The sequence below is a fragment of the Ovis aries genome, chromosome 3, assembly GCF_016772045.2.
Source record: "Ovis aries strain OAR_USU_Benz2616 breed Rambouillet chromosome 3, ARS-UI_Ramb_v3.0, whole genome shotgun sequence".
NCBI classification, from domain to species: Eukaryota; Metazoa; Chordata; class Mammalia; order Artiodactyla; family Bovidae; genus Ovis; species Ovis aries.
This window is the reverse complement of record NC_056056.1, coordinates 115,529,521-115,556,698: the sequence shown is the minus strand read 5'-3', so window position 1 is coordinate 115,556,698 and position 27,178 is coordinate 115,529,521. Positions and strand designations below refer to the sequence as shown.

The following is a 27,178-nucleotide window of genomic DNA, read 5'->3' as shown; positions in this document are numbered from 1 at the left end:
CCTATGGACCATGGCCTGCCAGGCTCCTCTGTCCATGGGATTCTCCAGGCAAGAATACCGGAGTGGGTTGCCGTTTCCTCCCCCACAGGTAGCTATTTAAATCTAAATAAATTAAAATCGAAGTCCCCTGTTACACTAGTGGCTAAGGTGCTCATGGCCAGCCTATGGCTGGTGGCTGCCATGCTGGACAACGCTGATATTCCCATCCTTACAGAGTTCTGTTGGACCATGCTGATTTACATAGTGCTTTAACCTTCCTGTTAGATCCATTTTCTAATCAAATGCTAATTTGAAAAAAAGATAGTATTGTGAATAATAATGATGGGAACCATTTCCTGAGCGTTCGAATGTGCTTAACACTGTTCCAGATGCTTTTACAGGCATAATCTCGCTTTGACATGGGTTCTGTTATTATTCCTGTCTTCCATATGAGCCTCAGTTTCCTTTTTTTTTTTTTGTTTAATTGTTTCTTTATTGGCTGTGCTGAGTCCTTGCTGCTGCGTGCTGGCTTTCTCTAGTTCTGGCAAGTGGGGGCTACCGTCTGGTTGTGGTGCGAGGGCTTCCTATTGCCGTGGCTTCTCTTGGCATGGAGAAGGGACTCAAGAGCGTGGCTTCACTAGCTGCAGCTTAGGGGCTTAGTTGCCCCGTGGCGTGTAGAATCATCCTGCACCAGGGATCGAACCTGTGTCCCCTGCATTGGCAGCTGGATTCTTACCCACTGGACCACCAGGGAAGTCCCCAGTTTCCTTATATGTATATAAAACTAGGGTAATAATGGGGCCTCTTTCACAGCATAAGGATCAAATGAGCTTACGCAGGTAAAGTGCATAAGTATGTACCTTGGGCCTACGTACAAAATAAGTATACAATAAATGTAGCTATTATATTAACTTTCTTCATGGAATAAAAGTGTGATTCATTCTTACAGTACTGTATTTTAAGAATGGATTAAAAGTAAAAATATGCAACTGAAGACTATTTGCTGACTTTTGTGGTTCTGAACCTGTAGAAGTTTCCATGCTGTAGTTTTAATGCCCACCCTTCATCTTTCCTTCACAAGCAAATTTCCATAGGACTGGAAAGATAGACCCACATCAGATATTTTATAAAGTTTAAAAATAGTGTTGCTTTAACCAGTTTGACTCTCTGCCACCCATTAAAGTTTAGTAAAAATAGCGTATAATTAGTGGATGTGAACTTTGGATCCAATAGCCTAACTATGGACTATGAGGTAAGAAAACCTAAACATATTTAAGAATTGCTAAGTTATTAGTGAAAGTGAAAGTTGCTCAGTTGTGCCCGACTCTTTGTAACCCCATGGACTATGCAGTCCATGGAATTCTCTAAACCAGGATACTGGAGTGGGTAGCCTTTGCCTTCTCCGGGGGATCTTCCCAACCCAGGGATTGAACCCAGGTCTCCCGCATTGCAGGCAGGTTCTTTAACCAGCTGAGCCACCAGGGAAGCCCTAAGTAGTAAGATCATATGCTATCTCCGTGGCTACATGTAGGTCCTATTTTGAACCTATTAACTGCAGGGTCTTTTAATAGAGTACTTTCAATCGTAATAAATATCATCTAGCGAATTAAGGTACCATCTTTACAAAAATAACCATCCATTCCAACTCAGAAACAGGAATCTGAATTTAAACAATTAAAAATACAACTTGGCCTAATTTTTCTACTGGTAAAAGATTAAATTATGCTGCATATCTAGCATCAGCCAAGATATTTTCTTTTCTTACTTTTTAAATTTTTTTTTTTTTTGCTACAAAGAGGTGATAATGAGAAATACTGTGGCTTGAGAGTCAAAAGTTAAAGCTCATTTTTTCTTGACCTTTTAACTTTTGTGGATGTACTTTTTGAATTAGCAGAGTTGTTCTGTTGATGTTCTTTTTCCTACTTTATTTCTGCTCACCAGAATGCCTGCTGCTGTTGCTGATGAAGCAGCATATCCTATGCTGTATATTTTATCATTTCCCTCTTCATGTAGCTTGAGCATCAGATGTGCGTGGAATAAGGATGGCAGTTCAAGTGGAGACATGTGCACTGAGAGTTTACAAGGTCTGTGTGTTTAATTTATGTGGTTTGAAGAAATGAAATCGAATGGGAAGACAAAATATGTTTTACATTACCTGGATTTGCTCAAAGGGTACTTCAAAGCTGAATGACTCATTGTAGTAGGGGTTAAGTGTATTCTTTTTAATTGTTGTCTTTTTCTTCTTCAGCCTCTTGCCATTCTGCATCAGATGAATCTTCACATAAGGATCTGAAAGATAGAAACAAAAACTTTAGGAGATCAGAGACACATATTTTAGATTATAACTGAGTTTATAAAAAATAAGTATTTCATATAGGAAAGTAATTGTGTAGCATATATTTAGAATTTTTAAAAATTTCAAGTGTTTCTTGTTGAAAGATTTTAAGTAACCTATGGGCCATGTTTTTTTGGTCATGATATCTCAATGTTTATAGTTGGGTTTAGGAGATGAGAGCAGTGGTGTGCTGGCAAACCTCCTTTTTGGGAAAAAAAGTCGACATAGCATTTTCTAATGTCCATGGTATAAATATTCTCAGCATGACTAATTTCAAGCTAACTGTTAAACAACTGGCTTAGTAAATTCCTGAAAATTTAGCAGTTGGCTCTTGCAAGCTGGCAAGAAACTGGCTGCAGGATACCACCGCGTGGAATAAAACTCTTGACAGAGAGGACAAAGGAGCCGTTTTGTTCTTTCACTTACTCATTTGCTCAAACAATAATAGCCCTAGGGATATAGCTGTAACCAAACCAGACCATCCCTGTTTTCAGGACAGAACTTCAGCCTTGTGGGAGAAATAGACAATGAACTTGAAGAGAAATACGTGTGAAATTATAACTTGAGAAGAGTGCTCTGGAAGAGAAGAGCAGATAGGTGTATGATCGAGACTCCCGGGGTGGTATGGTGAGTGTAAGGGAGGAATGGAATCATATAGTTAGATCACTTAGGTAAGACCTTTCTGCAGAGGGAACGTTGAAAGTGAGATGTGAATACTGAAAGGTGAGAAGAGGCTATGTGTCTGAGTGTGTATGTGTGTGTGTATGTGAGAGAGAGATATCCAGAAACTGTGCCAGAACATTTCTAGGTAGAAAAGAGCTTCAAGGGTTCAAGGAAAAGCGAATAAGCTGGTAGCACCCCCAAAAGTAATGAGAAAAGGAGCAGGGGAAAGATTCCCTTACCAGTTTCCCAAGTCTCATTGCTAGGGAAGACAATGGAGGGATAAGATGGTTCACATTACTAACAGATGAATGACCTCCCTCCAGGTTGTCAAGAACCAATGCCCAAGTTTGATAGTAAAATCTACTGTTTCCTGAAACATTGTTCCATCTGATAGGCAATGCATGTTCATTATAGAAAAGTATCTGGGGGCAATGACAAACAAAAAGAGGAAGAAATTTTAAATCATCCATGATTTTACTCCCCTGCCATGCCTTCCAGAATTTCTTTCCTTTCTTTCAGAACATGGAGAACTGTTGAAAAAGCTTTGCAGATAATCTAGTCTAATGCCCATGTACTTTTAGAATGTGCAGCTGCAGACCAGAGAAGGTGGTTTTTATACCCCTCTTCCAATCCTCCAGTAGAACATAACTTCAGAAGGACAGAAAATCTGTCTGCCATACTCACTAATTGAATTTACTAAACAGTACCCAGAAGTGTTCAATTTTTGTTGAATTAATAAGTGGAACTTATTTAGGGCCTAATAATCTGGGTCTCCTTACCTTCACTTCTCTGTCTTCTTCCCATTGCCCCAAAGCCCAGATTACTTAAATATGTGTAGTCTGCGTTTTTTGTTTTTAATTTTACATCCAGTCAAGGGGCTTGCAATTAAGATTTTAATCAAAATGAAGAATATCTTTAAAAGCCAGACCAAGAAATGAGAAAACAAGTGTGTCAACTGAATAGTTGGTCAGTTAAAAGAGTACGCTGTGAATACTTGCCAGTGAAGAGGAAAATGAGAAAAGCCTGCTGCTCTCAGGCAACGCTGAGTTTTGGTACAGAGACCTGGCTTGCCAACCAAGCTCCCTGGCTCCTCCATCACAGCCCCTTACGCTGTATAAAGATGGTCACGCCTCCAGTTGCGCCTTGGCACTGACAAAATACCACAGTATTAAACACTCCCAAATCAGCACTGATGGCTCCTATGTTCACGGGTGGAAACTCCATCAACCTAAGGCATGGGCTTTTGCAAGACAAGCATGGTTTATTCCTTTAACACAGTAAATGACAAGAAAATTCCTTGTGCATCTGCCTTTTGAGCAAGCACATTAAAAACCAAGATCCTTTCGGATTTCAACATGATCTCTGATGTGACCAACGCCTGCAGGAGAACAAGGTGACTCAGAAAAACCGATTAGCTAGATTCTCGCCGACTGAGGGGGCCAGGTGTGAGCTAACAACCGAGTAACAGGAAGGAGTCAGTCATCTGAAGGTGTGGGGGCATCTTGAAGCAGCTGGAAGGAACTGTACATGCAGAGCCCTAAGGCTCTCGTCTTTCCTCCTGTTTGTGAATCGTCTTTCCTCCTGTTTGTGAATCGAGAAGGCAAGGGGGAGAGAGGCGGGTGGTGAGGTCAGGGAGGTAACACTGTCAAAAGCAGAATCTGCCAGTTCCCACCCCAATTCAGAGGTACTCTATAATTTCATGACCCCTACAGAGGGCTGGAACAGGAGCAGGTTTGGGACCGTATGAATGGGCAGAGGGAGGCTTTGCCTTTGCAGATTCATTCCTATACAGGCACCAAAACCACTTACTTTATAGGCACAATTCCCAGCTTAATCATAAACAAGACTGGCAGGAACTCAAAGGTCTTTTTCTCTTTTTTTCTTCCCAGATTTATTGAGATATAGTAGACACATAACCTTGTGTAAGTTTAAGGTGTACAATGTGATGACTTGACGTGCATATGAGAAGTGATTACCACAATAAAGTTAGTTAACACAACTGTCAGTTCACATAATTACGACTTTTTTTTGCGGTAAGAACATTTAAGCTCTACTATCTTAGCAACATTGTCACCATGCTATCCATTAGATCCCCAGAACTTACTCATCTTATAACTAGAAGTTTGTACCCCTTGATCAACAACTCCTCACTTCCCTTGCTCCTCAGTTCCTGGAAATCACTATTCTACCTTCTAGGAGTCTGGGAGGTAATACAGCATTTGTCTTTCTCTATCTGACTTATTTCTCTTAGCATAATGCCCTTGAAGTCCATCCATGTTGTCTTCTTTTTTTTTTTTGTAGCTGAATAATAGTCTATCATATATATCACACGTTCATTACCCATTTATCAGTTGACAAACATATAGGTTGCTTCCATGTCTTGGCAGTTGTGAGTAACGCTGCAGCGGACACGGGACTGCAGACGCCTTTTTGAGATAGTGATTTCCTTTACTCCAGATGCGTACCCAGGAGTGGAATTGCTGCATCATACGCTGTCTCTATTTTTAATTTATCTTGAGGAAACTCCATACCGTTTTCCATAGTGACTGCACCCACTTATGTTCCCGCCAACAGTGCATGGGGGTCCCCTTTCCTTCACATCTTGAGCGCCTGTACTCTCTCGTCTTGCTGATGATAGCTAGTCTAGCAGGTGTGAGGAGATATCTCGCTATGGCTTTGATTTTTATTTCCCTGATTATTAGTGATGATTAGCATGTTTTCCTGGATCTGTTGGTAATTTTCATATCTTGTCTGAAAAAATATGATTCATATCCTTTGCCCATTTTTAATTGGATTTTTAAAATTTTACTTTTTTTGTTGTTGCTGTTGAGATGTATGAATTTCTTATATATTTTGGATGTTAGCCCCTTATCTGACATATGGTTTGCAAATATTTTATCCCACTCCACAGGTTGTCAGAAGTCCTCTTTTTCAACATTTGTGCCTGGATAAATCTTAACTGTCTAAGCCCAACAGCTTACATACCCAAGGTGGTCACATTTGAGCATCTTCTTTGTCCAGCCATCCGAAGTCTTACATTAATTCTCCATTTTCTCTACTCTTCTCCATTTTCCTCCACTCTTTGACTGGCTTGATTTTGTAAGTGTCCTCTGGTTGAAGTCTTGCCCTGAATTCTGGTCCCTTTGGAGATGGCCCTAATCTCTTGATTAGTTCACTAGCAACTTCTTTGGGAACCTAGACCTTGCTCCTATCTCCCTAAGTATGGCTGAGACTCCTTAATGGAAATATATGCACCTAACTATGAAACTCCAGTACTTTGGCCACCTCATGCGAAGAGTTGACTCATTGGAAAAGACTCTGATGCTGGGAGGGATTGGGGGCAGGAGGAGAAGGGGACGACAGAGGATGAGATGGCTGGATCGCATCACAGACTCGATGAACGTGAGATTCATGGGGTTGCAAAGAGTCGGACACGACTGAGCGACTGAACTGAACTGAACTGAACTGAACTGAACTGAACTGAACTATGAGACACACCCATGCTTGAAGGACACACACATTTTTCATAGTAAGGATTACCTCTTCTGTAAAGTAGAACTCTGAATACTTAAATTTGCTCTGTTTTAGGGACTGGTCCACAAGCAAATTCTTGTCAATTTCGTTTCTTAATGGCTTAGGAATACTGGTCATTGCATGACAAGACATAATTTTATGGAAATGATAAAATAGGCAGTAATGAGACTCCCTAACGTTGCCATTGCTCTTGAGTACAACTACTAGACACCATGCATGGCATCCAGACATCCATTAGGTTTTTGTAAACCTGTAAATACCACAGGGGAATAGGCAAGCTACAAAGCTGGGCTGCTGTCCTCAGGAACTCCATGTGTCTATGACTACACTGCTTATATTCTGTTCCCAGAACAAGTGCTCATGGAACCCTTCACGATCTAAATACTGACAACCCGCCTTCAACACCAGTTAGATAATCCCTATTGCTACTGAAACAGGGGCAAGACTTGGGACAGTTGGCCTTTTATTTGTTTAATTCATCCTAAACAGGGGGTGGGATCTTTTTGTTTTTCTAACTGTGGTAGAAATGAAGAGCTCTTTTCTGATATCTATCTCATCTCTAATAGTAAATGGTTCTAACTTGTCAGTGCTAGAAAATGATGAGCTAGCATTAAAAGGAAGGTTCTTCCCTCCCAACGGTAAACTGCAGTTACAGAGAGTGCAGATTCGTTGCCACGTTTTGGATGATTTTCAGGTTATCATCTGGTTTTGCTGTCCCTGTGGCACCGCTGCCCTCACTCACCATTTGTCAGGCTCTCTTTCTGTCTGAAATCAGTCGCACTGAACTCTACCTCCTTCTGTCATAATAGCTGTTGTAACTTGGGGGCATTTCAGGACACTCTAATAAAATCACCCTCAAACATTTATATGTTGACAGTCCTCTTTCATATAAAATTTAAGTTTTTTTGTTCCTAAGAAAAACAATTATAGAAGGCAGAGAGATAGTTCCCTCAAAAGACATCCATATCCTAACCCTCGGAATTTGTTAATATGTCACCTTATGTAGCAAAAGAGGCTTTGCAAGTGTAATTAAGGTTAAGGATCTTGAGATGAGAGGGTTGCCTAAGAGGACCCAGTCTAATCGTGTGAGAAAACAGAGGCCCTTTCCTGGTTGTGGTCAGAAGGACATGTAACGCTGGAGACAGGTGCAGAGACAAACCGCACCGCTGGCTTTGGAGATGGGGCAGGGGCCACCAGCCACAGAATGCAGGTCGCCTCTAGAAGCCAGGCAAGCACACAGTGCGCATTTAAAATGGGTAACCAAGGGCCTGCTGCATAGCACGCGAAACTCTGCTCAGTGTCCTGTGGCAGCCTGGATGGGAGGGGAGTTTGGGGGAGGATGGACACACCTGTGTATGGCTGAGCCCCTTCACCCTTCACCTGGCAGTATCACAACATTGTTAATTGGCTATTCCCCAATCCAAAACAAAAAGTTAAAAAAATAAAAGTTGGAAAAGGCAATGGATTCTTGCCTAAAAGGAACACAATTATGCTGACACCTTGATTTTAGTCAAGTGAGACCTGTGTCAGACTTCTACAGAACTATATAAACATGTATTGTTTTTTAAAATTAACTTTGTGGTTGTTTATCTTGGTAGCAATAGAAAATTAATACAGCAACCAAAATTGAAGAGATAATTCTGTTGTTTATCTAGCAAGGTTTGAAGATGAGAGTTTAATTTAAATAGATCTAGAAAACAGTATTTTGGTAAAAGTTGATATTCTTGCCAATCTCCTAAAAATTATTACACTGTTACTCAAAGCAAAATCTTTCAAAAATTTGCTTTTTTTGATTAAAATGTTAACAAATGACATGAAATCAAAAAATGATATTTATGTACAGATGTTTTAGGTCCCTAGGTAACATTAGTGAAAGTGACTGACATGCTAGCTGAGAAGAACTTTTAAAGTAAGATCCATTGCAAGGCTTAATATAATAATGTCCCTTTATATTTGTAGAGTGCTTGAAGGTGATTCATGTACGGGCTTCCCTGGTGGCTCAGACAGTAAAGAATCTGCCTGCAGTGCAGGAAACCCAGGTTTGATCCCTGGGTTGGGAAGTTCCCCTGCAGAAGGGAATGGCTATCCAGTCCAGTATTCTTGCCTAGAGAATTCCATGGACAGAAGATCCTGGCAGGCTACAGTCCATGGGCTTGCAAAGAGTTGGACACGACTGAGTGACTAACACTTTCATATAAAACATATACAATATACATAACATATATGTAACACACATATGTAACATATATATAAACATATTACATATATATGATAAATTATATAATCTCCTTTAATCCATACAACAATCCCAGTGAAAAAACTGGGGCTTAGAAAGGCTGATTTTTTTCCCCCAAGAATGTATACCAAGGTCTTCAGACACTGAACCTGCTACTCTGTGTGATATGTTGGAGAAATAAGTTAGCATACTGTTTATAAGTACAGACTCTGAAGCTAAACTAACTTGAATCTTGGCTGTGCAGCAGCTGTGTAGTTTGGGCAAGTTATTTAAGCTCTTTATTCCATAGTTCCTTCACCTTAAAGTGGTGAGACTGGTCATACCTCGCTCAGAGAATTGTGAAGATTAAATTGAGTTTCTCTTTTGAAAATGCTTCAGAATGTGCTTGGCATATATTTTGTTAATTATTCATATTTATTATAGTGTTGTGAAAGGACTGACATCTAAGTCAGCATCTGTGTGTCAGACCCTCCCCCAAATCACTTTGTAGAACTGGTGCCCACCATTAGCAAATGGAAAAAGTCATTCCAAGCTGACCCCAGTGCCAGATATATTTCTGGAAAGAACACCCACGCTGAGCAACCGGTTCATTACTGAAGAATTTACTCCTGTATGAGATGAAAGAAAAAGAGTTTCTTTCTTTTCTACCTGCAGAGATGGTCTTGAAGTGTGTGATGGGAAACTAACTCAACATCCAGTGTTCCACATCCTCCTGTTCCTGAAGTCAAGACATCAAATTACTCAGAGCTGAGAAGTTAATCTGGAGAGTTCTACCTTCAGTCTTATTACTGTGGTTCTAGGATAGTGTGAGCCAAAACTATGATTTATGGACGTTTCTTTCCAGATATTGAAGCCAGCTAATGTGGGTATACTTGGACATATTATGTATGGAGAATCTACTTTCCTGATGCTGCCCAAAATAAGGAAACAGAGAAAAGGAGGCCCTCAGCTTTGAGATTTGTTGTTAGGAATACGGTAATACCCTTTGGTTGTTGGAGAAAGGTAGTATCTATACCTCCACTCATAATTTTTCTGTGAATTCCTTTTCATTATGAGAAAAAAAAAAAAAGTCTGATTTCTTTCTTTTGCTTCCACCTAGCCTCCAAACTCTTCCATTCTTTTTTCCACTCTTTCCCGTCTAGAGTGAAGGATAGGAAATCATGTTAAAGTTACAGTGAGATGATTTGCTAAGACACTCATTGTACCTCACCTCATAAGCAGTGGAGGCTTGCAAGCACTGACTTTGCCAGGTGAAAGAGTGTGTAGAGGATCCCAGGATGGCGACCAGATGAATGCTTTTGTCTCATTTCCATTTTCAAGGATGAGGATGAAGACCTCCTTTGATTGGTTAGGTGGTCAGCTTCAGCTTATGAGCAACTGCGAAGGTGGGAGGGTCATTCCCTGCCCATTGGGAAGCCTCTTCTCATATGATTTGTGGGGCAGACAGCCTATGGTCTGGGGCCAATCATTGACTTTCATGGTTCCTATTCAGGTGTTGATTTTGAGTGGAAGACTTCTCACATGTATTTTTCACATTAAATGGTAGGAGTCTCCATTCTGCAGGGTTTATTCCAACAACCAATTCCTAGCAGTCTGATCTGGCCCTGGTGCTCCAATATTTAGCTCTAGGTGCAGTGAGCTATCACTACACATAGTCTTCAGACGTTGCCTCCCGTCCCACTCATTTCCACCTGATCCACCCTGGATACACCGAATCTGCCATCCTCTTTTGCTCAGGGAGTAAGAAGACTGATGCCCCTATTTCCTTGCTGTTCCAGATTTCCCCACCATCCACCCTGCTTTACAAAGGCTTGGTTGATTTAATGGCTTTGTCTCTGGAAGGGATGAAAATAGGGAGGTTGGGTATGGCAATCAAAAGAAACTCCAGAAGCCCTCATTCTGCCACGTAATCCTTGATACCACCTTGGCTGGCATTGTTGTGGACTAAATGTGTGTGCTCCCCAGATTTATATGTTCAAATCCTAACCCCTAAGTGTGATGGTATTAAGAGGTGGGGTCTTTGGGAAGTAGTTAGGTCTTGCGGGTGGAGCCTTATAAGAAGAGCCATGATCTTTCTCTGTGAGGGGACAGCTGTTAACCAGGAAGAGAGCCTTTCCTGAGACCCTGACCACGCTGATCTCTGACTTTCAGTGTCTAGGACTGTGAGTAACGAATGTCTGTGGTTTAAGCCACCAGGTCTGTAGTATTGTTATAGCAGCCCTACCTACCTATCCACCTACCTACTTACCTATCCATCCATCCATCCATTCATCCATCCATCCATCTATCGTCTATCCCTCTCCAAACTAAAATGGCATTCTTCCCACTAAACTCTCCCTGGTTCCCTCTGCTTTTTCTCCAGCATTACTGATCCTTCTTTATTTTCTCCGCTCCCTTCATCTGTCCCAAGATTCTCAAGGACAAATGTTTTCAGTTCAATCACATTTGATATTATTTTAGCACAGATTTCATAGGCTTTTTCTCGGTTCTCCTTTGCTCAGACACCCTGCAGTCCAACCTTATGCTTTCAATATTACTGCTACCTCAGTAAAGCAGAGCTTCTGACCACAGAGTCTGGCACTGGAATGCAATGTTTTCACCAACACTGGTGTCCCTGGCACAGTTTCAATGTGTGGAGATACATTCCCAAAAAAGGATAGAGAGTAACCTTGGAGGAAGACTTTGAAACTCAGTATAAAATTCAGTAAATTGTTTTCCTTCAGTTACAAGGACACAACACTGGGTGAACTTTGCAGAAACATAAGGACAGCCCACACACTGTTCTATAAGGTCATAACCATAACCACCTCGGCTCTGTGATCCCTGGGACAGACACCTACTGATCTCATCACCTCCCTGTAGGCCTGTTCTTGCGTCAGGAGTCCAGTCTGATTTGGAGCCATCTTTGATCCCTTCTCCACTTCCCATGAACACTGGGCCACCAGGTGCTGCTCGTTTGCCTTCATCTGGTCACTCTCGTTGGTTCTCTCTTTCTAACTGTTGCCATGCTCTAAAGGTCAGAAATCTAAGCTCTCTTGCTACTATACCTTCAACGTCAGACCAGTCTTCCTATAATTGTTAAAAGGGCATTTGATCCCACTGGCTTTCTCATTAAAAGCCTTTAATGACTTGCCAATGTGAAAAAGTCATTAAAAATAGAAACTCTTTCCATGTGAAAGATAGAAGGCAGGAGGAGAAGGGGATGACAGAGGATGAGATGGTTGGATGGCACCACCGACTCAATGGACATGAGTTTGACCAAACTCCGGGGGATAGTAAAGGACAGGGAGACCTGGCATGCTGCAGTCATGGGGTCACAAAGAGCTGGACACGACTGAGCAACTCAACAACAGCAATGATATAAAACGAATTCCAGACTCGGTCATGGCGTTCACAGCCCCATCCTGACTTCCACAAATCCTGTGCTGCTCTCCAGGTCGATTCTGACTCTTTGCCACAGAGAATTGAAAATGCTCTGTCTTTGAACTGCTGGCCCTTCAACCTGGAATGCCCTTTCTTTCTTTTCCCCTTGTAAATGTGATTTAAAAGTCACCTCTTCCCTGAAGATTTTATTGATGATTTTCTCAGTCAGAACCTTAAGACAAACCTTTCTTTGCCTGGCAGCCTTTTCTTTTGTACTATTGCAAAGCATGCATCTCTTTCTTTTTGGTATTGGAGGACTTCTGTGGTAACCCAATAACATAAAAACAATGTTCTTATGGGGAAATGTGTTTTGAATTCAGAACTACTGGCTTCGGGATGAACTTTGAGGAGACTGTCTCCTTGTAAGAAGGGGGCTCTTTCCATTACTACTCCATACTCTAATGCCCACGAACATGGTCACCCCCTTCTTCCCTCAGGCAGTCCTAATGTTAAATTATGCTAACTTCATAGAAATACAATTGGAAAACAGCTGGCTGTAAGCAATGGTCCTTTTGTGTGAGATATAAAGGAGCCCCTAAAAGCTTTTTGCATTTACAATGAGAACTAGAAAGCAGCAGTTCAAAGCGGAATAATGCCAGATGCCTGCAGTTTTCATCTTGACAATTTTGCATAATTATACTGTCTTCTTTCTTAACTACGACAGTGACTGTGGGCCCTTGTAACCATGGCCTTTCCATTTCAACCAGACTTGATAAGAAATAGCCTCATTTCAGCTGTTTCGTTCAATCCCTTCTGAGCCAGTTCCCAGCTTCTCAGTAACTATAGGTATCATTCCTTTAATCTTTTTTCTCCGCTGTGGATAATGAGTAAATTTCGACGCACAATGTTGGAAGAGGAAAGTAGTGGGTTTATCAAGTAAGGTCTCAAGTTTCAAGTGACTGAAAACTCATTTCAAAATGGTGTAAATTGCAAAGGTAGCTTATTGACTTATATGATGGGAAAGTCCCAAAGTAGGGTTGTGTGGCAAAGATTAATTGTCCCCTAAATCCTTTTCCCCCTTCTTTTAATTTTTTAAATTAAAAAAGTTATTTTTAATTGAAGGACAATTGCTTTACAATATTGTGTTCGTTTCTGCCATACAGCAACATGAGACAGCCGTAGCCATGTATGTCCCCTCCCTCTAGAACCTCCCTCCCACCTCCCACCCAATCCTGCACCTCTAGGTGGTCACAGAGCCCCGGTTTGAGTTCCCTGGGTCATACAGCAAGTTCCCATTGGCAGTCTATTTTATATATGGTAGTGTATATGTTTACTCTCTCTCCCCTCATCCCACTAATTTTTTTTTACTTTGCATTTTTTAAAACAGATGTGTGAAGTTTATTTATTTATTTTTGGTCATGTGGTGTGGCTTGTGGGATGTTAGTTCCCCAACCAGGGACTGAACCCTTGCCCATAGCAGTGACAGCATGGTCCTAACCACCGGACTGCTAGGGAATTCCCTCCGCCTCCTTTTTCATCAATAAAACTCTTTAATTTTACTGAGGCACCATTTCACCCAGCTAGAAAAATTTCTCCAAGCCTCTCTTACCACACAGTATGGTCCACCTAACTAACTTTTGGCTATTGGAAGGTGAATGGAAGTGATATATCTCAACTCCGTAGCATATCTTTTGAAACAGTGGCTCTCAGTGGGGAGCTATTTCATCCTCCAGACATTTTGCAAAATGTCTGGAGGATGAATTTACAAAATTTTGCAAAAATGGAGATACTTTAGATTCTCATAACTTGGGGGACGATACAGGCATCCCCCAAGTGGGTGAGTCAAGGCCAGGGATTCTGCTAAACATCCTACAATGTACAGGACAGCTCTTAACAGTAAAGAATCACAACCTCCTAAATATCATTAGGGCTAAAATGGGTAAACCCTGCCTTCAGGGCTTCCCTGGTGGCTCAGATGGTAAAGAATCTGCCTGCAATGTGGGAGGGAAGATCCCCCGGAGCAGGAATAGGCAACCCACACCAGTAGTCTTGCCTGGAGAATTCCATGGACAGAGGAGCCTGGCGGGCCTTAACATAAGCTTCATGCCCTCCACTTTATTATTTTTTTTCTTGCAACTGAAACATGGGTGTGATAGGGCAGTGAACTAGCTTTTACCTTGCAATGTAAAGACAGTAGGCGGTTAGGGGGACAGGACAAGATAGGAAGATCTTGGGTCCCTAAGTGACCTCACAGCCCTATAACTGCCCACTGATCTCGCCCACCCACCCGGCTGTGGACATGAGGGTGATGAGGAGCTTCAAAGCGCAGTCCCATCGTTTGGAGCCCCTGTGTGGTGGAGTCCCTTTGTTTAGCAGTTCCGTCTGCTCCCTACTTAATGCTCCTGACATCCAGCAGGGCCAGGGTCCCCGGTTTGCTTATGTCTCTACCGTTTTCTACAGACTCCTCTGAGAGCTCCACATGCCGCCTCCTTGAGGTACCCTAGGCTCTTCTCTTAAGGCTATAAATGACTGTACCAGCTTCAAGTCTCATATCACCAGACTATACCATCTGAGGGGAAGAGAATTTTACATCAGAATTTCCAGGAAAAGTCCCAAGTTTACTCTGATTGCACATGTGAACCCCTGTGGTGAACATATCTCAGTGTGATGGGCTAGGCTGGCTTGGTCCTGAGTCATCTGTCCATCCCCAAACCAGTCAAGAGGCCCAGGTATTCTGCCTTCAGTGCTGGGGATAGGTGCAGCTCTAGTCTAAGCCCAGCGTTAAGCATAGAAGAATATGGTGGTTCCTCAAACAGGAGTTAGAAGGCTCTTACCAAGAATGGCGAGAATAGAGATTGGAGGCAACCGACCAGTGTTGATTGAGCTTTTCCTGGGATCTTGAGGATTCCATCTGTGTCTAAACTCGAAAGTGCGCATATGCTTATTTTCAGAGAGTTGCCCCTTCCCACTTGAGATCAAATTCCTAGGAATGAGCCATGAAGCACTTGTATAAAGTGGTCCAAGACACGAAGCTTATTTTTTTTCCCCCAGAGGAAGGCAGAAAAGTATATGTTGGTGTGTCTTACAATAGACAGATAAATCTAATTATCATTGTATTAAAAAAAATAAAGTAGTGCAGTAGTATCAGAGACAGCAGAGTTAAAACATGGCAGATTTAGGATTTAGAGTTTCCCTGCCAGCTGCAGCTTTTTCTTGTAAGCTGATGGAGTATTTTATCAGTAAGCCAATCATTAAGCAGTATACAAATAATTAGATAGTAATAGGGTTCACAGAACAGACAATTTCCATTTCCATCACTGGCAGTTACAACACATTTACTTGAGGGAGGTCTTTATAAATAATTTACAAGTACTAAGAGAAGACTACACTGAAGAATTTAGAGGCCTTTATAGTTTAAAATGCTCCCTGCAATGGTATAGTAAGGAAGCAGCATTAAAAATATATTCTGGGGAAATTTTCCTTCTGAGCCCACGATTTGAAAATGAATTTACATTAGTTAAGTGCAGTGTTTTTTAGAAGAAAATAACGTCACACAAGTGACTGCCACAAAGGAAAGCAGCCTCATTTTAGTGAGACATCATAAAATAGCAAAGGCTGATTTAGTTCACTGATAGTGGCAGAGTGCTCTGAGGAGACAAACACATAAGTGCAAAATGCTATTGTTGTGAATTAAATGGAAAGCATTTCTGGTTGTGAAAGAGGAAGCCACTGAATTCCAACAATCATTTCTGTTGTTGCCAAAATGGACTGTGTGTGACTGCCAGCTTCTTGACTAAAGGTGCGGGAATGCATGTGTGAAACCTATGGAACAGGACTATAGGAAAGAAAGATTTCCCGGACACCGCATGTTTACGGGCATAAAAGAACAGTGTGAGGGTCTGAGGTCCACCCTTGGTAGAGCAAGGGGTTCACTGTGCTTGCAAAACTCAGATCTTTCCTGCTCAGTACTGAAGGTAAAACTCTTTGTCTATAATTCAATCCTCTTCTTCCTGAACTTTGGAAAATCTTTCGGGAAGGGCAAACACGTGAGAATAGGAACAGTGGTAATTATGTCTGATTCTTTCTGGATGACTACATAGAGCATCATGGGATGGCCAAGTATAAACTTTATGAGCTGATCTGAAAAACAAAAACAGGCAAAGGATTCAGCAAAGCAAACAAAATTGCAAACAGCAAATTCGACTTGCCTTTTTTTTTTTGACATTTGGGCTTAGCCTCTTATTTATGCCAGATGAAAGAACACTAGTAAGATAGTTTTTTTCCCTTCCTTCCTTTCTTTTTACAATTATTAGACATTTCTACTGGATGAAATAACATCGATAACACTGTTACTGGATAACATTGCTAAGATTTTTAAGCACGTGTATTACGATATGACAATAAGTGGATGCTACTCCTTATTCACATAGAGAAGGTTTCCAGGCAGCTCAGCCTGAGTTCAAAATAAAAACAACGTGCGAACAGGTGCTCTTACACACGCTAGGGCAGCAGGGCCGTGCTCCTGGCAGGGCCGTGCTCCTGGCAGGGCCACCTGAGGCTCACTCAGTTCTCAGATGGTTCAGTTGGAATGGATTTCATCCTCATTACCTCCCCGTTCCTTGCATGCACTTGCTTTAAAATATCTATGTGTCTTCTAGACATTCTGGATTGAGACTGTCTGGCATAATGGAGGGAAAGACTTGGAAATGTTCCCATGAAGGGTGGAGGAGTTTCTCTCCATGGCCTCCCTTTGAACCACTTCCAGAACCTGTCAAGGGCCTGGGTCTATCTCCGAGGGAGTGGAGGCATGGTCCCTGTTTTCTTCACTGGAAGTTGCCTCACCGCTTCTTTCTCTGCTTGAAAAAGGAAATGCATTCATGATCTCTACAAGGTTTCTTTCTCCTCCTGCTCCCTCCTGCTTTTAAGTGACATTGTTAGCCTGTGGGCCTGGATGAACAAGGTGGCTTTTTTCCATCTCTTCTAGAGAAAGAGATACTGTATTTAAACACTCATAATATCATTGGTAACTCGTGCTTTCCAGCTCTGTTTTAAGATTTTACTGTATGAATAATGCATGCCTTATTTTTAAAAGACACAAAACTTTGAGCACCCTGGTTGGCTCTCGTTATTAAGTTTCTTTATATGAATGTTGATTTCCTTTATCCTTCCAGAGAGATATTTCATTTTGGTTCATTGATGGCCAAATATGGTTCTATTTTCTAAAGCTGTGACACTGTTTGAAATAAGCGGGTGCTTTGCACATCAAGAAGATAAGTAGCTTTGCAAGAGAGATAAACTTCTATGTTGGTAATCTGGTTTTCTTACAATATTGTAGGAAGAAAATAAAAATAAACTATGACTTCAATATTATATTGCATATAAGAAAATGACATGGAGTAATATAATTCTGTGGTGATTTTTACTGCTTTTTATGAGGCAAATTTGTGATTAAAGTCAATCACTGCATCTCAGTATTTCAGATCTCAGTAAAAACTCATTATAATGTTATTGTACACACTGAGTTCTTTGGAATTGACATCATCTAGGATACTTCATCCCTAATCTTGGAGAAATTAGAGTTGAGGCGTTCGAGTTAGTCAGATTCTTTATACAGAAAATTTGGTTTCTGTGGGTTGGTTTAATTCTTTTCAAGATTCCAGAGCCATACACTAAATGGCCACAGAGATGGCCCAGAGGTATAAATGTTAGGGTGACCCCTATTTTCCCCACATTTTCCACTTTCTTGAATCACAGATATTCTGCGGGCTGACATCTTTCACTTTGTTGACTTTTGGTTTAACGTAACTCAAGTGGTTATTTTGTTTTTCTTGACATTATTCCTTAGCTCTGTGGTATAGAATTCACTCTCTTATTCACATGTCTATTCATTTATTCAGCCAGCTGCTCAGTTTCTCACTTACTGAGCTCCATAGTACACCAGGCACTCATCTTTCAGCCAGTGTCCCGTTCAGTCCTGTCCTCTCACGCCTGACATGGAGCTTGGCACCTGGTAAGAGTCCAGTAATATTTGCCAAATGATTGCATCAGCCAGTGAGGTTGAACACCGTTGAGTAACTCCCAGGGAAGAGAGTGAGGACATACAGCAAACTATAGAACCCAGTTAGTCCTTCAAAGAGCTCACAGTTAGTTAGAAAGGGAAGGCAGAAATTCCTGAAGAGTTTAGATCAACTCATAACTTCTGTAGTAGGAGAGAGAGTGTAAGACGGTATACGTTTTCTTGCTGAATGATTTGTATGGCGATGACTGTGAGAGGAGTTCGGAGCAGACGGACATCCTTCACTTGGTTGAAAACGCTTGGTTTGAATTCAAAGCTCTACACTCAGGGCGTCCAAACAAGTGTTATAAAGAGAGAAGCACCTTTAGTCCTAAAAACCACCAGCTCTTATGTCCTCTTTTCCTTCCGCCTCCGCATATAAATGTACAATTTCACAAAACACCAATACAGTGGTGTCTGGATGGTGTTTATGCTCGTGTAGAGAAGCAAAAAGGTCACTAGATGGATTCTTTCTTTGAACTTATTTTTTTCCTTGGCCTTTTCTAGTCTTTCTGGGCATAATGGAATTTCATGGTTACCCTAAAGTGATTTTCATAAACAGGCAATCCGTCCATCTTAAGACGGTTTAAATGAAATGGAATTTTGCATGATGTGCAGAATTCTACAGATAACAGGACGCATATATACCTGCTTGTCACGTTTGCAGGGGTGAGGTTAAAACTGCAAACCCAAGTGTGTGTACCACATGTCTAAACTGTTAATTTGTAAAGTGAAGCGAAAGTGAAAGTGTTTGTCGCTTAGTTGTGTCTGATTCTTTGTGATGCTATAGATTGTAGCCCGCCAGGCTCCTCTGTCCATGGGATTCTCCAGGCAAGAATACTGGAGTGGGTTGCCATTCCCTTCTCGAAGGGATCTTCCAGAACCAGGGATTGAACCAGGGTCTCCTGCTTTGCAGGTAGATTCGTTACCGTCTGAGTCACCAGGGAAGCCTGAATGTTGTAAACTAAGACACAAACTGTTAAAATATGTAGTTTCTATTCTCATGTATTGACAAATAAACATTGATAATAACCAGGAAACCCAGCTTTAAATCAAGAATTCTGAACCCTGGGGCTCAGCAGTGGAAACAGCTCTTTTCCCCTCACTAGACTCCTATGGACACCCTAAGAAGCTCCATCTACACTTATGAGGACACCGCAGCCGGCATGTCCCAGTGTCATTCAGCAGCCCCCACAGGCTGCGCCTCAGCCATGGGGTCCCACCTGTTTTCAGGCGGCACCCAGAGCCTGGTCCACAACGGAGCGCTGGGTCACCCTGAGATGCGCATGCTCTGTTGGTCTTGAGGACCTCTGTGGGCTGCGCCGGGTCTGCGCGGCTGTGCGTGTTCTCGCTGGCTCCTGTGGGCAGGGAATCTGCTTTGTTGCGCTTAGTGGGCTCCTCTCGCTGTGGAGCTCTAGGCACAGGGGCTTGGCAGTTGTGGCTCATGGGCTTAGCTGCCCCATGGTTTGCGGGATCTTCCCAAACCAGGGGTTGAACCTCTGTCCCCTGCATTGGCAGGTGGATTCTTATCCACTGGACCACCAGGGAAGTCCTTAGGGGCTCTTCATTCCCTGGAAGGGTAGGGAGAGGAGGGCCAGAGTGGGTCCTCTAAACTCTGGGTTCCAGGGTAAGGTTCCTTCTTGCCCACATCTAAGGTCTGTACTGCATATTCTTTCCAATTCTTGAAGAGCTCTTAGGCGCTATACTATTCACTCTTTATATTTTATATAAAAAAGCTCATTTATTCTCTGTGACCATCCTGAGAGACATTTCATTGCCTCCCTTTTACAGCCAAGGAACCTGGCTAAGTGGTGGGACCACGGTCAGACACTTAATATTAGTGATCATAGACACCCGGGGCCTTTAAATGTTCCTCCTAATCTAGCATCCATGAGCTCGATCAATTTTAGGCTCTATTCTTTGTATAAGGGAGGGCGATTAAAACACGCCCTAACTCCTTATATGGTTTTCAACCCAGTAATTATAGTGTAACTTACATGTCCACGTCTTAACTAGACTAACAGGCCCTGAATGAGCTGGCTAATCTCTACCCCTCCATTTTCATCTCTCAGGATACCACCCCCGACACCTGCTGTTCCAGCCACACGGCCCTATCAGCATCTTGAATACGCTGTGCTTCATGCACTTTGGGGATCGCATGCCTCCTCTTCATGCCCCTACCCTATGTCTCTGTAAGTTCAGCTCTATATCATGTCTTCATAGGAGCTCTTTGACTCTCCATTTCAAAGCATTCAAAGCATTCTCCTTTTATAATCTTCATCAAGGATGACTATCATCCATGAAAAGGACGGCAAATGAGACTCGGTGAAAACAGTCGATTTATCCAACAGCCTTTCCCCTGAGTTTCTCATCAGAAATACTCTCGCAGGTGCTGCTCCAGAGTGGATCAAATTTGACAGCTGAAATACCTGTGGTGAGCTAACCTCACAATTTGCCTTGGGTCACCAGCAGTGTGGGCATGAGCTTTCTTAGAGCAGAGGGGATAAAGTCATGAACTCTTCTTGGAGAAAGCTATTCCATATCATTCTTCAGAAAGTTATGCCTTGTTTGTAAAGCAAGTTTATCTAGCAAAAGGGGGTGAAATATGGTTTTTCTCTTGGATAACTGCCTGTGGTATGGATGAGGTTAGAACATGCTGTTCTCATTGCTCCCAGTTTGGTGTCAGGGTGGGAAGGATGATGAGGGTTAAATGCTAAGAATAGTCATCTCTAGGAGTGAAGATTAGAGAGCGAATATTCTAAAGCAAGTTTGTGATTTGCCTTGAAAGTGCATCCAAGGGAATGCAGAGTGAGTTAATTTAGTGGAATTGTTGGGCAGAGTGAGAGGTCTGCTGTTGAATCTTGAAACTATTTGGATGATTTGGATACAAGCCTAGTTTCAAAAGGGTTAATCCCTACCCAACCCACCAGAGCAGGTTGTGCAGATACTTCCAACAACTCCCAACTTGTTCGTCTGAAGACCATTTTAAAGGGACAGTTAAATTTCTTTATTGAATACATGAATAAGAGGGCAGACATTATGTTCTAAGATCATTTATGGGCTCTGATCTAAATGGAAAATCTCTCTGTGTTTTTGATACCTCTTTTAGGACATGGCATAAATGAGTCAAAGGCCATCTGCCAATGAGTAACGTTAATGCTTTTTAGGTAAAACTATTCCTAACAACTGTTAGATGGAGAGAAGTCTTACAAGATAAACTTGAATACAATGCTAGACTTTCGGAGTTAAAATTTAGCTAAGGAATTATTCATTAAAATATCAGTGTATTTATCTCTTAAAAATATTGAAAGAGAGTTAGATTTAGTCAAATGAAAGAAAATGGTGTCACGTTGGTATTTTCAATGTGGGAGTCAGAGCAGTCCAAAGAATTTAGTTAGGTAACTTATATGAATTCAATATTTGCCCTCCATTCAGAGTGATGTGACTTCAGGCCAAGGACGAGTCTGTGTACAGAAATTGAAAATAAGGCCTGAATGAGTCAACTGACCTTGACTCAAGATCTTTTCTGAAAACAGACTCACTGCATATTGCTTTAAAAAAGCGAGATTCCTACGTAATCTTGCTGAAGGCCATTGTGAACACGAACAGATGAAAACTGAGTTGGAATGTAAAAAGGTTTTGGACATTCTCAGAGGGCAAATTATAGGATGAGTGAGGCTTATTGAACATTTGTTGTGTGTCCAGTGCTTTGCAAGATGATCTGAAAAGATGGTGAGAAATATGGACACATTGCTATCACCTTGGAGGAAGTTACAATGAATGAGAGTTTTTTCACCTGAAAACATAAGAACAAATATTAAATTTGGAAATTTAGGTCTACTGGTCCTATCTTGGATAATGCTTGGTTTATGTTATGTTGTTTTTCCCCTCCATCTTCAATCATAGTAAAGGATTAATATTTATCACTGGAATTTTTAAGGTCCATATTAAAGTAGTATGAAAAATTTATCAAAAAAAGGCATTAATGGACAGGTGAAGCAGTGAAATGGACAGTAATGGGCAGTGAAATGATTAATGAAAAACATTTAAACTTAAAAAGTCTATAATCACAAACATTAGTTTCATGGAAAAATGGGAAACCAAATAGAATTTACAGCGTGGACTTTGTGGCATATTTCTGAGCAAATCAAAACAACAGCTATCAAGTTTATTCAGGAAATATTAATGGTCAATCAACTGGTTTGTAAAAATCAATCCTTACCAACCAGCTGTCAGCCACACTCCAGCACCCCTAGAAAATCCTCAAAAAACAGAGCCCGGGCAAGAAAAAGAAACTGGGCAAATGGAAGCTATGTTAACACTGCAGAGAAATCAATACAAGCATGTCCATGCATTTCAAATTGTAGCAAGAGGGGAGATGTCTGTATGCTTATTCCTGCTGTTGGGCTTACTTTCTTCTGTGCTCTTAAAGTGCTTTAAGTACAGCTGTCATTCCCCATACACCTTCGCAAATCCTTATTCCAGATAATCCACACCACACACACCCACCCCCACCCCCACCCACCCACATCATATCACATCTACAACATTTGTTTGTAAAGGCACTTTCAGGAAAAGAGCATCATTCCTTTGTATGTAACCTCTCTCTATGGTTATTTGTTTTCTGGCAATGCAGAAATTCCCCTAAATAGGTCATCATGATACTGATAATCATCTCCAAGGTAACCAGCTTTCAAGGCAACTGGCTAAGAATTACATTTCTGGTTAGGGGAAATTACATTAGAAGCATGGTAGTGCCGAGAAGATGCAATCTAGTGCCATTCAAATTCCATTCTAAGTACAGCATTTATCAAATGCTTTCTTCATAGTCTGAACTAAGTGTTTTATTTGGGAGATAATAACCTCTTACTATATACACACAACCTCTTACTATATACAATAAATGTACAACCCCTTACTATATACAGTAAAGGCATACGTGTTTGGTTATTTCTTCACTTAGGTTTGGCAAATAGATAGCTTTAGACACTTGGGTTTTCTCATGCTGACCCGGGGCCCATATCTTAGTTGAAGTCTAGAGACAGGTTTATTCTGACTTCCTGTCTCTGTCTGCTACTATTTGTGTATGCGTTTGATATACTAAGAGGAGAGATTGGATTCTTATGGCCTTGTGCAAGAAAAATCTTGAGCATAAGGTATCATGAAATCGAAGAACTCTCCTGACAAATGTGTTTCCTAGATGTGAAGGAATCCTTTTTTTTTAGTGTCCAGGGGTAAGACTAACCAGCTTCTTAGAAGCGCACTCAAATTCAAGTCCTTGAATGCTTTTTAGTGAAGAGGAGCTGGCGCACAACCCAACTGAACCACTTCAGCTCGATGTTGATTTTATCTGAGCCTTAAAATACTTGGATGATTTTGAGGAAGGAGCTCTTCATGGCAATCTTATATTTGCAGGTCACAGGTAGAGTATTTAATTAGAGTGAAAAAGAAAAGGTTGAGGCCTCCAGCTGAATGCAATAGAGTGAAAACAGAGCATGCAATCATCCCTTCTTTCTCTCACAACTAAAAAAGTGAATGCTGGACACATTTCTCTGGTGGTCCAGTGGTTAAGAATCTGCCTTGTGGTGCAGGGAACGCAGACTCGATCCCTGGTCGGGGGAACTAAAATCCCACATGCTGCAGAGTGGCTGGGCCCATGAGCCACAGCTAAGACCCAGCACAGCCAAAGATAAATAAATAGTTTTTAACAAGTGAGTGCCAACTCTAAGAAACACTAGCTTTATCCTCCCCCAAATAAACCAGCTACCAAATTAGGGAGAGGTGTGCCACCTAACAGTATGGACACAGAAAACAAAACAAATTCATGTGTGTGTGCACACACGTGCAAAATGCAGGCCAAGAAAAGAGAGATTCTGGAGCAACGCCGGGTAGCTCCCAACCTTGACCTACCTCCCCGCCGCTCTGAAGCTTCATTGGCAAATTCAATGAATCGCAAGCCTTCGTTACGGCCCTCAAGTCTAGAGAATGTTGAGCTGAATTACTGTTCTTATTTTTTCTCCTCTTTGGACTGAGGGGTAGGGGAATGGCCGTTAGGCAGAAGTGGGCAAGTTCTTTTGGGTGGGACATTGTATCAGTCAAGATACTACAATGACTATAAACTCAAGAGAAAGGGAATTTTTTCCTCACTTGTTCCCAGTGCCTGGATTAGAATAATGCCTGGCAGAGAAGACGTAATCAAAAGGTGTCAAATGATTGTGGGGAAAAAAAAAATCCCAGTGTTCCCCTTCAGGGTGGATATGAGTCCTGATTGTAGAGAGGGGTTCAAACAGTTCAAAGCACCTATCGAATTCCAGAGGAGAAAGGAGAATGCAGGAGTTAATTCACGCAGGCGCCATGCAGCTTTCACAGGGCCTCCCTTTCCCTTCAGTCTACAGGAAAGTGAGTGGTAGTCAACACCGAGTTCTCAAGCCACAGCTCAGTGGGGAAATAAATCAGAGTCGTGGAAACGGAGTCCAGGAGAAGTCATGTGCTCTAGATCAGAACAAAGAGAAGCTCTGGATAGAACAAGATAGGGGAACAAAACTGCAGTAAATATGCAGACGTGCTAAGGCAACGCGCCCAAACAAAAGCAAACAAGACGAATCAACCTTTAAGAGAAAGGAACCTGGCGTGCAGAGGGATGATAAAACCCCCACTCTTAAAGAAAACAAAATCCAAAGCACAAAACAGAATTCCTCAGAAAGGCTCTGTGCTATGAATCAAGTTAATGAGAACATGCACTCAGAAAAATATGGACTAAAGATGGGATGATAGAGCAACAGGAAAGCTACAGAAATACAAAGGTTGAGGACAAAAACAGTATTATACACAATAAGTAAAGATGATATAACAGGGGATGCGGTAAACATGGCTGCAAAAAAGATTAGTGACCTGGAAGAAAGGCTTGTAAATAAACACAAGGGGAGCAAAGGAATTAGAAGGTAATAGATCGGAGTTCCAAAGCACTTAACATAATTGAGGGTCCCTGAAAAAGAGCCTCCAATAAATGGAACAGGAGAATCTGCAAATATCATACAAGGAAGTATCACTGAAGACAAGCCCACAGATTGAAAGAGTATACCACATTCTCGGACATATTCATAATAGAATGTTTAACATTGCAAGTATATCCCTGAATGAATAATTGAAGTTCAAGAACACAGACATTCCTCAGGCATTGAAGCAGGAAAAAAAAAAAAAAAAAAAAACAAGTCACAGACAAGGAAGCAAAAATTACGCTGCCCTCAAAGATCTCCACGATACATTCAACACAGAAGCAATGTGTATGCCAACCAACACGTCAAGACATATTCTATTGTGAAAGAGTGTCAGTCGAGGATAACAGGTAATTGGGTCTCATGAATCTCTGGTTTCAGTGATTTGGGATGATGGGGTAGCCAGCCTTAGAATATCTATCCTTGCATCTTCTAAAGCATGTCTTCTGAATTCTAACCCTGTCCGGTGTTTCACGGAAAGGGGAACTGCAGTCAAACCACTCAGAAATGCAGAGCCTGCCAGTCTCGCCTGAGAGCTTTATAGTAAAGTGTGAGAGTGTTAGTCGGTCAGTCATATCCTACTCTTTGCAACCCCATGGACTGTAGCCCACCAGGCTCCTCTGTCCATGGAATTCTCCAGGCAAGAATACCGGAGTGGGTAGCCATTCGTTTCTCCAGGGGATCTTCCCGACCCAGGGATCCAACTCAGGTTTCCCCACATTGCAGGCAGGTTCTTTACCATCTGAGCCACCAGGCAAACCCAGAGATTTATAACACACGTCAGCAAATAAATGACTCTAAGGAATTTCTGCATTAGAGAAACCTGATTTTCCTTTAAAAAACATTCTGTAACCCAACATTTTTACTGACATAAATCTTACTCCCCAGAACACCTATTAACATCTTGCTAAAAGAGATCCCATTTGGAGAAATCTATGATAATGGAGGGGGAAAAGATTTAATAACTCAAAACCATAGCCAATCCAAAGCAAATCATATTTATTTGCCTACTTTCCCCCTTAGGAACAGTAATACAACTTTATCATTCATTCATTCATTTTAAAGTATTGACATTTAAAAATCCAGGTACAGGAAGAAAAAAATACTCCCAGCAGAGGGGTGATAGTCAGACTACTTTGAAAGTACTAATAATAAACTCTCTCCTAAAGCAGCCATTTTCAATCCTTAAGCACGGCTCAATTTCACATCTGCTTTGTTGAAAGGAATGCATCTCTGAAGGCTGCGTTCCCACTGTGGAACTCTGGACGTGGCAGGACTAGCTCAGTACAAATGATAGACATTCGAGGAGGTGTACTGAATCCAAACACTCTTTTTCTTCCTTTGTGAACTAAGAACGATGTAACTAAGAAGGCAGAGGAGTACACATCTTCTATTCCAGAAGAAAGACAAAGCCACCGCTGCTTTGCAATACTTTTCCCTACTTCTCAGTAATTTTCCAATTTACATAAACAGTTTCTGACAGTGTGCAATGCCTTCTAATTAGGTTATATACGACGCTGGAGAATGGTTGGAAGACTTTGCTGTCTACTCACATCCTCTCTTATGCCACTTTGAACTGGAGCAAGTATTTATATTCAAGTCTGAGTTGTCTCTATTTTCCTCCCACCCTATTAGGAGAGAGATAGGTGCCGGAATGTGGAGTGAAAGGTGGGAGGGAGCTTTCGGCTTTCAAGTAGTGTTATATATGTCTGTACTTGTAAGATATCACCAGGGAGCTGATGAAGATAAGGTTAAGGAGTAACTAACTTAGGGAAGGTCAAAGGATTTCAAGGAGTGAAGGAAGAGACCCACTAACTGGAATGCAGCCGAAACAACAGGAATCATCAGGATATGCTGCCCCCTGCAGGACATTTTGGGAACAACACACCAGTTAAAATGGTAAACAAAATCAGTGTTGACAGAGGGGTGTTATTTGGTAATGTCTAGAAAAGTTGGAGAAGGAAATGGTAACCCACTCCAGTGTTCTTGCCTGGAGAATCCCAGGGACAGAGGAGCCT

At 41.6% G+C, this 27,178-nt stretch overlaps 1 protein-coding gene across 3 annotated transcripts in view; it reads right to left on the bottom strand.

Annotated features, from left to right (window-relative positions):
* The window catches only part of SYT1 (synaptotagmin 1), a 634,295-nt gene that overhangs the window by 6,109 nt on the left and 601,008 nt on the right, over positions 1 to 27,178 (bottom strand). For all 3 annotated transcript variants that reach the window (XM_027967160.3, XM_027967161.3, XM_060412479.1), the window contains one exon: positions 2,135 to 2,268. In XM_027967160.3, the coding sequence (XP_027822961.1) occupies positions 2,135 to 2,268 (134 nt within the window). The remainder of the gene's footprint in view (positions 1 to 2,134; positions 2,269 to 27,178) is intronic.